Source organism: Colletotrichum higginsianum, chromosome 1 (genome assembly GCF_001672515.1).
Source record: "Colletotrichum higginsianum IMI 349063 chromosome 1, whole genome shotgun sequence".
In the NCBI taxonomy this organism is placed as follows: Eukaryota; Fungi; Ascomycota; class Sordariomycetes; order Glomerellales; family Glomerellaceae; genus Colletotrichum; species Colletotrichum higginsianum.
In genome coordinates, this window is record NC_030954.1 from 77,057 (window position 1) to 91,007 (window position 13,951).

The window sequence follows — 13,951 nt, forward strand, 5'->3', positions numbered from 1 at the left end:
GTCCGAGGAGGGGCTCCTGGATCCAGGGGTCGGTCAGCTGAAGTGATGAGGGAGTCGAGCTCGTTCCTTTCCTTTCTCCTTGTTCAGAAGAGGGGTTCTCGAGACGAGGAGTCTAGAAGTTGATTCCGAGAGGGAAAGCAATGGAATGCCTGACCCTCAAAGAGACGTCGTTCAGACGACTCGTGTTGAGTTGGGATGGTTTAGGCCGTAGCTGGCGGGACACCAAACAGACCACTAGGACGATAAAAATCTCTCGCGTCTTCCATCGGCACTAATGGGAGCCAATGCGAAGGCGTTGAGTTAAGGAAGGTTGATGCCTATGAGCTCTCAGTCGTGGAAAGACAGTAGGCAGAGACGACGACGAGCCCCGTGGTAAGGCATCTAGGCGCAAGTTCAGGTCTCGAGGTCGGTCTCGTGAGGTATCAATGAAGAAGGCCTGAGGCCGCGTCCAATCCCGTTTCTCTGTCTCTTTGCAGGCTCAAGCCACCAGAAAGAGTTGCAGCATCTCGAGCTTCCAGATCCTGCGAGGACGAACGTACTTAGATGGCAACCATGGCAACCAGTCGGTGCACGTCCACGGGGACGAACTCACCAACCGGAACGGCAGAAGCTGAGCCGCCGATGAGTTGGCAACTTGGCCAAACCCCCCCCGGGTACCTACTTGATCGAGTTCGAAACCTGTTGGGCCCTCGGGGTATCAGGACCTGCCGCAGACATGGGGGGCCAATGGCACCATCGAGGAGCGTCTCGGCCACCCTTCTTGCGAGTTCTCTCAACGTCCACGAGAGACGGGAAGGGGAAGGAGAGGGAGGTTCCCGACGCCCTCACGTGAGTGACTGACGACAACGCATGCGACGATGGTAAGGTGTCTTTGCGGTTGAGGTCCTTGGGCCGCCATTCCCGACCGACCAACCGACCGACAGACACCTTCGTCACCTCCATGGTGGACGAGGAAAGATACATCGCGCATGTACCTATGTGCCTCTGCTCTGCTGCCAACGCACCGGAAGTCATCTCGGCGATCGGAGAAGGGACGGGAGAGGAGAAGGTCTGGACTGGCCCCTTCAAGGAGTCAGGATCCGGTGACCATTGAGGGCTGTCAGGTCGTCTCCACTTTGTACCGATGCTTGGCCGGGCAGTGTTCTGCTTGACTGAGGTATCTTGAGGCAAACGGGAATTAAGTGCTAGTTAGCGGCTACTCCCCCAGTTGGAGAGTTGGAGGCGCTGGCGGTTGGGCGTTGGCGGATACGGTGGGCTGGGGGGGGGGGCGGGTACGTACCCACCTAGGTAGATACCTAGGTACTTTGCGTGTGTGGTGTAAGCCACTTTCACAGTTGTGCTGCGTCGAATCGGGAGCAGTTCCTGCCTGCTCAGTTCGTCCTCACTCACCACTCACTCCTCGTCACTCGATGTACCGCCGGCAAGGTCACTGACGTTCCATTCTGGTAGGCGTTAGGCGGCGATGCCTGCCTGGGATGTCCATGTCTGCCCGGTTCCCCGTGGACTTTCCCGCCAAACAGCGTTCATGAGCCGTTCAGAACAGGTTCCAACGTCAACAACGCGCGCCAGTTGTTCTACCCTGTCAGTGTCCCGCCTACCTCGACGTTAGTACCTTGGGTTATTGCGCTGCATCCTATCACGGCGCGGCTCTTCACGAGCGCAAGTTGCGCAACACCCTTTGCCCGAGCGTCACTACAAAAAAATTGCGGCGGTTGGGCTGACGGCAGCCAATGACGTGCCTCTGAAGAAGTGGTGAAGAGCCGGGACGCGGGAGAAACATCACCAGCTTTACGGCACGCTATAAATAAGAAAGGTCCCCCTCCACATCCTCCCCTCTTCCCTCTTGTTCTCCCCCTCCCCCCCCCTCACTCACAACCAAAAAGGGTCGCAAAGTTGCAGTTGGGAATATCTCCTTGGGTCGTTCATTACTGAATACCCTTTCCATAGGAGGCATCTCCTACCCCGGACCCCCAGTCAATCTTTTTGTGTGTCACTCGTCACTCACTTCCTTCACACTCGCTCTCCCTCCCCTCCGAACCACACCCGTCCTCCCCCCCTCCTCCTCCTCCTCTTTTGTCATCCCCCCTTCTCCTCTATTCGCTCTTTTCGTCAGTCTCTACAAGTCTTCTTATCTCGGAGACAAAGACATATAAGGACCCTGGGCAACGCGCCCTCTATCGCCCTAGGTTTCTTGTCTTTACTCCCCATTGTCCCCATTCGAGTTTCCATTCCTCATCACAACAACGTCGACAAGAACAACACACTCTGCTTCAGGTCCCCCGCCCCTACCACAACCGACCGTCGTCATGTCGTTGTTCAAGCGCACGTTCAGGTCGCAGGACCCCAACGTCCGTGTCGACAAGACGTCGAGGCTAAAGAAGTCGAGCTCGATTCGGGATCCCCAGAAGCTACCGAAAATGCAACAGTCCGTGCCGGACAACAGGCCCGCCATGGCTCCGCCGGCCGTCCCCGCGCCGCAGCCCACCAAGTCGGCCAAGGCCGTCAACAAGTCCGTGGCTCCCTCGCCCATCGTCACCCTGACCGTTGGCCGAGAGGGCCGGCTGTTTGCCGCTCACGAGGACGTCCTATTCCAGTCGCCCTTCTTCGAGGCCGCCTGCAGAGGCCAGTTCTTTGAGTCGCAGAGCAAGAGGATCTCCCTCCCCGACGAAGAACCCGAGACCTTCTCCTCCGTCCTCGAGTACCTCTACAAGGGCGACTACTACCCCCGCCTCATGCATAACAGGCACCGCAACTCTTGGGAACTCGAGGATGCCGTTAGAGGAACTCCCCACACATCCCCCAACCCCGCCGAAAACCACAGAGGTGGCCGCACAGCCGCCATGCCCCCCACGCCCACATCGGCAAACACCCCGAGCGAGGCAACGCTCTACGTCGCGAGCTGCGGGCAACATATCCTCCGCGACACCGTCATCTACTGCGCCGCGGAGCGGTACGGGCTCGAGGAGCTCAAGCGCCTGGCCTTGCGCAAGCAGGGCCTGCAGTCCGGCATCGACGTCGGCACCATCCTGCGCTCCGCCCAGTACGCCTACGCCCACACCCCGGACTCGGACTCCCGGCTGCGCGCTCACTACCTCGCCCTGATCATCCGGTGTCGCAAGACATTTAAGAGGAGCGGAACCATGCAGACCGAGATGGAGCAAGGTGGTAGCAAGCTTTTCTTCGACCTGTTCGTGGCCATGTGCAACCATCTTGACGACGTTATCGACCACAGCAACGCGCGAACCCCCAAGACCGTCTGAGAGGGGCTCTTCTTTTAGATGCTGGTTTCGAGTTGACTCAAGACCAGACATCTAAAAACACATGTGCAATTTCAAAGCGAGCATGGTATCACCACGGCGTTAAATCGCAGGCAGTTTTTTCCCCGTATCGATTTGGTCATTTTGGCCTTCCAGGATTGCACCACAAACGGAAAGGAGGTTGTCTGAGAACCGCGATCCCAAGGAGGTCTGATTTCTTGTCTCGCCGGACTGTTTATTTCTCCTCTCTCTCTCCCACGCCAGATTGAAAAAACACCATTTGGGAGCTGTCTTTTCTTTCTTGGAAAACCCATCTCCACTTCTCACCAAGGTTGGCCGAATATCTTTCTGGTGATTTAACGGAGTCCGAGAGGACTAATACCAACCGCAAACGAACACTCCTCCCGCTCTTCTTTAAGACTTATCCATTTTCCCGCAAATTCGGACCACGAGACCTGATACAGGAACACAGCACGCGGGCCTCGGTGTTGTTTTCTCTTTCACCACTGGCGTTTCACCCTCTGAGACTTGTCGAGTACCTGCTCCACGTTCACTCGTAGGCGGCGGCGAAAGGAAGTATCACAGCTCATCAGAGAGAAAAATAGGAAAAGCCGAAACGAGAAGCTTGCTACCTTGGATTTTTACCAAAACACAAAAACGACAAAAAAAAAGTCACCATCCCCGGCACCGAGCTGGTCATTTGTCAACTACCCGACTTGCTTGGGACCGACACACCCCGCGGGATGGCGCAACCCTTCACAACTCTCATCTCTCTCCATCAGAAAGGATTGGCGTTTTCATTCGGTATTGGACATACTGGGAGCACACATCAGCATGGTGCTCAGCAACCATACAGCTTGTGCGTTTCTGTTATCGTCTTTCTCCCCTGATATACGGATGTCGAGAGGCAACACTGGATGTGTCCGCCTTCGACTCCAGGGTAGGCCGAGAGCATGGAAGGACGGTGGACCTGTACAATCAACAGTGATCCAAGGAACGACAGACTTGGACGCTTCAATCCCCGTCATCTTTTCTCTTAGCTCGCCACGCCGAACCTACAACAACCAACACAACAAAAAAACGGAACATCTCCCACACAAACAAAACATGTCAGATTGGACAATTTCACACACCACATGTTTGAGGATCTCATTTTGTACCTGGGTGATACTTTTTCGGGAGGACGATACGCACGGTCTGCAACGGTTTCTGCTTTTGCGATATAGCCGGCGATGGATAGATATCTTGACGATCTACTTCGTCGGGGCCGTCCCCAGCGGACTGGCCCTCGACCGGCTTGAGCCCTCGTCAGGGCGAGGTAATGAGAAATTCGGCCACCTCATTGCTGTCTGTTGTCCATATCCATCTGTGATTATTTCCATGTCCAAGCTTGAAGTTACTACAAAGCCCTGCTGGTGGCTTCGCGGGAGACAAGCGGACTAGTAGCCCAAACCACTGCCTTAGGTTTTGACATCACGGAAATCTTACAATCGCCAAACCCAAGAAATATTTTTTTTCGATTTCCATAATAAAGACCCATGAGTCCGAATGTCGACACTCAATCCTCTCTCCTCAGTCCTCTCCTCGTCAAATTGCCTCTCGAGAGGCAAATGCCCCTGACGCCTGGCTGCTGGCACTTACTGGACCCTATTGCTTGATAATTCTCCTCGACGACGACATTGGACCAGTTTATCGGCATATGAGCCTGATGATGGCTTCCGGATGACCCATTGTTCCCTTGAAACACGAACGACAAAAGGCATAGGAACGGGGCCGTCTGCCCTTTTGATTTTGCACGCGAGACGGCTCCCAGACAGGCGCTGATCCCTGCGTAAAAACTCCGGGAAACCTCCATTTCTGTCACGATTGGTGGACCACGGCCAACTACCATTTGCCAGTCGATGTTGCTTAGGTATACATATGTTGCCCGGCGCAGTGGCAAAAAACACGCGCAGATGGCACGGACATCCCGTCAACATGGAAGCACTCGGCTCCCTGCGGTGGTGACGCTCGTTACGGAAGCGACGTGCGACATTACCGGTGAGGGTGTCGTACGTGCCAGATACTGTACGACGTGTTGGGTTAATTGGGAAATGTAGCTCGCTTCTGGTTGTTGCCATCGTCATCATCGTCGACGTGCGCAGCGATATCGTTGCGGTGAAGCTGGATCCCTTCCGCCCCCAATGATCGGGCAATCTGTTTACTGGCTTTGTTCACCACCATTCAGCGTCTAGACTTACTAGTCCTAGGAATGGATGTCCAAAACCCCGAATCTCAGATCAGAATGTGAGGACATTGTGGGGCATACAGTGAAGGCGAGCACATTCGAGTCGATGGAGCACAACAAACATAATAACAACAACAATAACAACAACCACCGAAACCGGACGGGCCTATTACGGCTCGAGTGCTCGCCGACGTGGGCGACGCGCCCTGTTGGACGAAGTGTGATGAGACATTTGCATGTGCATTGCGTCGTGCGGTGTAGGTACAGACTGACATGCTTGGCCAAGGCGGTCCCTCTTAGGGTCGCAAAGGTACACAATGTATAGGTAGAGACGTGTAAAGGGGAAAACTTCACTCAGCGTGTCATTGGGCAGCGACTATGATGCGACAAAGAGACAGGTGTTTTGCAGCATGAGACACCGGAGGGGGGCTCAGCTCTCGGGAGCCGCTGCAAGGATCGACGAGGGTGGGATATATTATATATAGGGAGGGGGCCGCCGGCGCCGACCTTTATCTTGAACTTCGTATCTAGCCTGTTCCGAGAATGTCGACAGATCTGACTAGAAACATTGATCAACCCCGACCACTCACGACGTAACCCTCTCTGCCTCTCAACCGTGGGGTTCTAAACGAGTGCGTCCGAAAGTTAGACAGGGAATTAGGAACGACCCTCGAAGGGTGAGTCGTTTATCTCTCGTTGTTTTCTTACCGCACTGCCCTCATCCGAACTGTCTCATGTCCGGGAGGCTTTCGGCATCAGAGCGAGCAGTCTCCGGCATATGCCGAAAGCTTCTGCGCGGCGGACGAAGTACGTCGGCCGGAGCGGACCTCAGACCGGCTCATTGCGTCATACCAATATTTATCTTTCTTCCCCTTTTCTTTTGCATGTTCCTGTCTGTCTGTTTCCATTTCCACCTCGGCCCTTGTTCCGAACTCCAACTCGGAGCTTCTGTGCCCTCAGGCGCTTTCCGTCCCCTCGTCCCACCGACAGGGACCTTATAGGTATCCGCACCGGGCCGAAGGGGAAAAAAGGGTCCACGGGCGGCCTGCAGCTCAACAGTGCAGGCAGTTGGGGGATTGGCCAATGCCGGAGCTCGGGTCCAGAGGTAAATTGAGCAACCCCCTTGAGCTGACAGGAACGTAGGTAGTTTGGGGGGTTTTGCCAACATGCCACTCCAAGCTGCCACATCTGCCATGGCAACGTCCATCTCGTGGATAGCAGATGGGCGGACGGTCGATCGACAAGCGCGCTGACGTCCCACGTTTTGGTGATTGGTGATTGGCAGTCTAGGGCATTCGTTCATTCCTTCCTTCGCGTATCTTGGGCCTGAGTTTTGGCTCCCGGGCGCGTCCCCTGTCGGTAGCCTGCTCTGTCGGTCCCGTGCACCTGGAGAGGTTGACGGCGGCAGGCAGGCACGAGGTCTTCTGCTCCTTCTCTTGCCAAGGAGGTTCCAGTGTCTTGTTCGTTGTTCGTATGGGAAGGAGGAAGGTGCAGTCCACCGACCGACCCCTTTCCTCCCCAAATCATTCCTTTCGATCTCATCCCATCCCATCCCATCCCATCCCCGGCATCCCCTATATTCCTCCCTGATACCGACCACACTACCTCTTCATGCCATCCATGTCCTACTACTACCCTGGATTGATACCACACGACACAGCCTTTTTAATGCAAAATACAGAAAAGAGACGTGGTTGATTCCATTCTGGTGGACTGGGCTAATAATAATACCGGCCGCAGACGCCGTTTCCAGTCGACAGTCACACGCAGCACCGACATTACCTACCCTGTCCGGTGAGACGAGTCGATAATCTCCATCGGACCCTAAGATTGGTCGCAACTCGCCAGTCCATTTCCCAGTTTCCACACTTTTTTTGCGCCGGCTTCGTCTTCATCGACGTTCGCGACGCCACGTCCTGCCCTTTCCCAACGCCCATGCGACCCTGACCATTTCTGCCTTTCTCGTCTTCCCCGTTCCCATTCCGCTTGCTTCCTCTTTCGCTCCTTTACCTTTTGCTCTCAGCCAACCCCTCTCGACTTGAACGGACTGCTGTCGACTCTGCCAAGAAGAGAAAGAGGAGAGCACGACCCCCTTTCCCATCGTACATGATCTCCTATCTCGGTCGATCAACGCGAGAAATCGAGACAAGACGAGACAATCCATCCCAGAGTCAGAGTCACCATCCCCAACGCGCTCCGCTTCACCCTGCCTGCAGCTGCAGCCGCGCATTGCATACGAACACGCCATACCCATACCTTCCGAACCTACTTACCACCTTGCCGTACAGCGTCGACACAGCACGGCACACTGGTGACACCCGCGGTACGCGACCAGTACTTCGCATTTACCTATTGCCTACCTCTCGACCTTGCGACACTGGGTTCTGCTGGCCATCCTGCATGAACGCAGAAAGCCGCCGGCCGTGCTGCTGCTGGGAATCTAGCCACGGGGGCGCGCCTTTCCCTCGCCCCGGTCGTTAGCCCCTCCCACTTTTCTGTCGCCGCGCTTGCCTCGTGCGTCAGCGCTCCTTTCCTACACCGCGTACCTGCGCCAACCTTGTCCTGCCCTGCGTGTGTGCGTTCGTGCGTGCGCATGTGCTTGTGTGTGTATGTGCCGGCACATTCCCCTGATCACGCCCTGCCTCGCCTCTACACTGCGCGCGCGTGCCACACTAACAACCATTCGGGGGCCCATCGACTGCTGCTGGGCAAGAAGCGACCTTTTCCACACCACGACGCTTGCGGTGTAGCCCCGGACCCCGATTGACGCACGGTAAGGGAGGCCCGCCCACGGCTGCCCTAGCTCAGCAGTTCCCATTGTTCTTGCTGGGACCGTCGCAGTTGTGTGGTCGCCCGGACCCTCCTCTTCTTGGACTTGAACTTCCTTCGCCTGCTGTACGTACCAAGTACTCTCCCTGTACGACTACGACAACCACGCGGTAAGACAGTGGACGCTCGGTGGTTCTCCCCTCGCTGCCAGTCAGCCTTGGATTCTGCAGGTTCCCCCTCTGCTCGCTCGCTGCCGCTGTTCAGCGACGGTTCTGTGCCCACTCCTGGATCCAGCGGCCGGTCCCCGTGCCGTCCTGCAGCCCGCGTCGTCTGCCACTGGGCTCTCTGTCGAGTCTCGTCCTTTTCTTTGTTCGTCGCCATGGATAACACCAGCTACGACCCAACCTCTATCCCCCCTATCCCCCACCGGTACCGAAACCTACAAACCCCTGAGCCTCACCCGCGTCGCCGCTCTCTTCCACCACCATCGCGCCGCGCCGCCGATACCGTTCCCAGTTCGCCCGAGGTCATTTCGTCCCTAATCACCAGCCTCTCGGTGATATCCACGCCAGCCGACAACCACTTTGAGCGCAGCCAGCCGAGCTTGTCCCTGCCCGTATCCCCTCGCCAAGGTAGCTTTGGAGTCGACTACGGCGCCTTCCATCAACCCTCGCTCGAGAACCTCCGCGGCGACAACAACGTTCCCCTAGACGAAGTCGCCGCTGCCGCCCCTGTTATCCGGACCGCCAAACCCCCTTCTGGCTTGTCGCCCCTAACCGCTCCCAAATCTCCCGCCCGCGACGCTTCCGGTGGCCTCAAGTCTCTGCTACGAAGTTCCTCGAGACCCTCTTCCAAAGGCTCACTTGGTTCGCGGGACGATGCGCAGAGCATAGGCAATCTTTCGATAGAACGTGGTTCTGCGCCGACCCCGGAACTTAGGCGTCAAAGCTCCTTCGACAGCTGGGGCAAGAAGCAAGGCAGAAGCCATAGGGGCTTGATGTATATGAGTTCCAAGGAGCGACTGCGAGAAAAGGAAGAAAAGAAGCGTGCAAGCATCGGCGATCGTAGTTCCAGCAGCTTCACGGGAGCCTCCCTCCGTCCAGATCCTTTTCTCGCCGAGACGCCCATTAGCGAAGAGCCCGCCCACAGCCCGGAATCGCCCACGCGGGAAAGCCCCCGTAAACTCGAAATGGCGAGCCCGAGCCTGGATCCAGCGGCCAGCCCGAGACCGATCCCCGCCAGGGATTCATCACTCTTCAAAACGGGAGCCAATGCCAAGAGGACGTCGACAAGGTCCTCGAGATCCAAGAGAGAGAGTGGGAACGGCAACAACGACATTATATTTGAGGGAGAGGAGCAGATACCCTTGGGTGAGGTACCGCGGCGGAAGCACTTGTCTCGCCACGCTTCCGAAAACGATTTGGCCAGGGTCTCGGCCGACACATCCGTCCGGTCTTTCAGCCGCCCATTGTTTCAATCCAGACACACCGAAGACTTCCGGACACGTGGGCCGTTGGTTGAAGAGGATGTCGAAGACAGCGCGCCGTTCCCCGCTGTCGCTCAGGGCCGGCGTCGTGAGGAGCAGATCGCCGACAGGAACCGACGGAAACCAGGACGTGATACGCCCGAAGCAGGTGAAGCCATCAAGATGAAACGCAGCAGCTCCAGGCTCAAGCGGCTTTCGCAGCCGTTGAGCCCCAAAGGAGAGGAGTCGGCCAGTTCGCGCAATTCTGCTGCGTCACCGGATCATCGCAACAGCATGCCCGCCGGCTATGAGCGCCCTCGCAGTGCAGACTCCATCGACGATGCCGTCGAGTCGTATCTGTGCTCACCTCGATTATCGCAAAAGATTCGACATCCGCAGACCGGCCGAGTGATTTCCTTCTCCGAGGTGGGAGACGCGGATGGCTCTGCCGTATTCTGCTGTGTGGGTATGGGGTTGACGAGATACATCACGGGCTTTTACGACGAGCTCGCGTTGACGCTCAAGCTACGTCTCATCACCCCCGACAGACCCGGCGTGGGTGACAGCGAATCGTACGCTGATGGCACCGCGACGCCGCTCAGCTGGCCCGACGACGTTTACGCCATTTGCCAAGCTCTGAAGATTACCAAGTTTTCGATTCTTGCACACTCCGCCGGCGCCATCTACGCGCTGGCGACTGCTCTCCGAATGCCTCAGCACATCCGTGGAAAGATCCACTTGCTTGCGCCGTGGATTCCGCCTTCGCAGATGAACGTCTTTGGCACGTCGCAGGCGCTTCCTCCGACCAACGCGATTCCGACTTCGCAACGTATTCTGCGAGCGCTCCCGGCGACGTTTTTGAAAGCTGCCAACAGCTCTTTTATGTCGGCGACGAGTAGCTCAATCACCAGCTCGCTGCCGAAGAATCCTAGGCGAAGCAAGCGCAAATCCACTGTCACTACTGGCCGGGACACCCCAGCGACGCACGGGAGCAAGCGAGACACCACACCCCACCTCGACAAGGAAAACCTCGGCTTGTACGACCAAACCAGCGCAGGCGACGACCTATCGGGAAGACCTGCGCAGACAGCCATGGAGAACATGGATAGGATAAGGCCGACGGGCACAGCCTCGGCGCAGGGTCACTATGATGCCGATGCGCATGCCATGGCCGCGGCATCGGATGCATTGATGGACAAGGAGCGCCAGACAATTTACGACACTCGACTGACGCACGCCATCTGGGAGCTGGCGACAACTGGCGCCAACCCTGCCGTCGACTTGTTGGTCTGCCTGGAGCGCAGACACACCATCGGTTTCCGATACGTGGACATCACACGGCCCGTCGTGATCCACCACGGCAGCCGTGACACCCGGGTGCCGGTCGACAATGTCAAGTGGCTCGGCAAGACGATGAAGCGATGCGAAGTCCGCGTTCTCGAGGGCGAAGGCCATGGCCTGATGGCCAGCGCGGGTGTCATGGGCGCCGTCCTCATGGAAATTAGCAAAGAATGGGACGACTGGCTGCGTGCCACGTCCAAGAAGGACGACCGCGGTCGGAGAACCGGTACGCGATAGAGAGGGGATGCGAGCGCGATGCGGCGATGGTACGAGGCCGCCTCCGATCCAAGCGTCTTCCTGGCAGACGCTATCTCGGACACTTTCTGAATGACCCTTCACTACTTATGATTTGACCTACATTTTCATCTATATCCATACCCACATAGGGGGGAGTTTTATAATATCTCGAGGGGGCCATATGCGGATTGTATACCACTATTTGTACAGCATCGGCGTCGAGCGCGTCAGGTCGCTTTTAGGGCGGGTAGGTGCTTCTGGGAGACGAAGCAGCGGCAAACGACCAGGGGCAGTTGGCGAACTGGAGGCCTCATGGGAGAGCTGGCAGTGCTCTTTGTAGCTTTTTAGAGGGTTGCATGTAGTAAATAGCAGTACGGCGTCGGTCTGACGTGCGTGTTGCAGGCCACGTATGCCGAATAATGTGTTAATACGATCTCCTTTGTGGACTTCGCTGCCTTTAACGTCTCGGTGATGAGTTTGGGCTCGGTATCTGGTGAGTCAAGTGTGCTTCTATCAAAAACCTGTATTAAAAAGGACATGACGGGATCAAGCCAGTGAGCAAAGCAGTACATGTGTCACTGAAAAACATAGTAGATTACCTGCAAGTGAGTTCGACCAGCGACTTTGGCTAAAATAGAATAGTCACAAGTTGTCATACAAAAAGGAAAGAAAAAGGGTGCAGTCTTCATCCTCAAGTGCAAATGGGAAAACCCTAAAAAGATTACGACGAAGACAAGATTCGAACTTGCGCGGCCGAAGCCATATGCTTTCGAGGCATACCTATTAACCACTCTAGCACTTCGCCTTGGATGGTGATTGATGGAATTTTGCTGCCCATTCTATTTACTAGTATTCTATCATTTTGTGGCCCCGCTAACTGGAAATATGGGACCAAGCGTGTCTTGCCCATTGGAGGGGAGATTGTCACTACAGGAGCTCCGCATGTTGCCGCAGCAGTCAGTAATCCATTGTTGGCATTTGATCGATACGGCGCCGGCGCCGGCCTCGGCTCCGGCCCGATCTCCAATTCCTTGTCTCCGGACGATGCCCAACCCAGAGCCGACTGCGCATCGTCCGGAACGTGCGCCGACGTGCCCTCGTCGTATTGAGCAGCTGGGATCCCACGAAAGAGGTAAGTGGCAAGGTTTCTCAGAGCTGCTCAAAATTTGCCGTACGTTGAAACTCTTGCGATATGTCCTATTCGGTACAGCCCATGGGCGCTAGTCCTCAGTGGGACAACGGTCCTTCACACACTCACAGACCCCTGTGCCGAATGGCCCTACGTCATTGCTGCCAACGTGTGTGCCTCGATGCTTGCTTCCCACCTACCGTCTAATACCCAACGGGGTAGCACCCCGTCACAAAAGCAATTGAATTTCACCGCCGCGTTGTTGATTCCGTTGCTGCGTTCGACTTTGGACAAGATCACCACCTCGACTTTGAGCCCGGTCACCGAAAACACCACCGGCCAGCTGTTTCAGTCCGGAGGCTCGCTTATACCCACGCACCTCACTCATTTCCGATTCCTTCACAACCGACTCACTTGCTTCATCAATACTCGTCCAACACCACAGGATTAGGGATCGGCAACTGCAAAATTCACCACCATGGACATCCTGCTCTCTCTCCCCATCGTCTCCTACTTCCTTGCTCCTTCAGTAACATCCTGGACAACCTCCCTTAACCTCCTCTTCTTCTATATGACCTGGACGACCCTCGTCCTCTCCCACGGGCCCCTCAAGGTCCAACTTCTCGGCACTCTCGCCATCCGCCTCGCCCTCTGGCTCCTCCCTTCCCTCGCCTTCCTCCTTTTCGACACCCTCATCCCCTCCATCGCGGAATCCATCAAGACCGCCGGCGCCTCCGCCCTCCCGCCCGCCCACGGCCCGACTCTCCTCAGGACCCTTCTCCTGGCCCTCTTCAACCTTGCTCTGTCCGCCGGCGTCGAGGGCGGCGTGAGTTCCGCTTACGCATCCCTCTTCCACGAGCCACTCTTCCGCGCCTCCACCGCCCTGCCCCTGCCCTTCCAGCTCATGAAGCACATCGCGTTCCTCATCGCCGCCCGTGAGGTCCTGACCTACTACATCCACACGCGCGTCCTCCACGCCCGCGCCGGCGGCCGTCTCTCGCGCCTCACGCCAGCTCGTATCGGCAGGCTTCACGACTCATACGCCCACGCCCGCGACGCGCCGCCCTTCTCGCTGATGCTCTTCGCCGACCACCCGCTCCCCTTCCTCCTGCACCGTATTGTGCCAGGCTTCCTCCCGGCACTGGTCCTGCGACCGCACCTGTTGACGTACTTCCTGTTCGTCGGACTCTGCACTGTCGAGGAGACAATGGCCATGTCCGGATACAGCGTCATCCCGGGGATCGTGATGGGCGGTATCACACGGCGGACGGCGATCCACTACGCCGGCGGGGGACGCGGGAACTACGGCGCGTGGGGCGTGCTGGACTGGGCGCACGGGACGAGCCGGGGACAGGACGTCGTTGACGACATGCGCGCCGAGGCGGAGAAACACCGCGTTAAAGAGAGGAGCGAGAAAGCCGCCAGTAGTGGGGCCGGTTTCGTGCAGAATGGGATTCAGGAGTTCAGGAAGGATCGAGGCCGTAAAGCGAAAAAGAGTGGTTGAAACCCCCGTCAGCGTCTCCTCT

General features: G+C 56.9%; 3 protein-coding genes across 3 annotated transcripts; all 3 read left to right on the forward strand.

The window, feature by feature from the left end:
• Positions 1–2,306: 2,306 nt before the first annotated feature.
• Positions 2,307–3,260, forward strand: CH63R_00021 (Btb poz-like protein; the record flags this gene model as incomplete). Its single annotated transcript, XM_018294996.1, has 1 exon — positions 2,307–3,260. The coding sequence occupies one exon, from the start codon at positions 2,307–2,309 to the stop codon at positions 3,258–3,260; it is 954 nt and encodes a 317-aa protein (XP_018163358.1).
• A 5,372-nt stretch (positions 3,261–8,632) lies between these two features.
• CH63R_00022 (Hydrolase) lies at positions 8,633–11,296 on the forward strand (the record flags this gene model as incomplete). The annotated part of the gene is made up of 1 exon (XM_018294997.1): positions 8,633–11,296. One exon carries the CDS (start codon positions 8,633–8,635, stop codon positions 11,294–11,296), a length of 2,664 nt encoding a protein of 887 aa, XP_018163359.1.
• Positions 11,297–12,903: 1,607 nt separating this feature from the next.
• On the forward strand, positions 12,904–13,929 carry CH63R_00023 (Sterol desaturase family protein; the record flags this gene model as incomplete). The annotated part of the gene is made up of 1 exon (XM_018294998.1): positions 12,904–13,929. One exon carries the CDS (start codon positions 12,904–12,906, stop codon positions 13,927–13,929), a length of 1,026 nt encoding a protein of 341 aa, XP_018163360.1.
• Between the last annotated feature and the right edge of the window lie 22 nt (positions 13,930–13,951).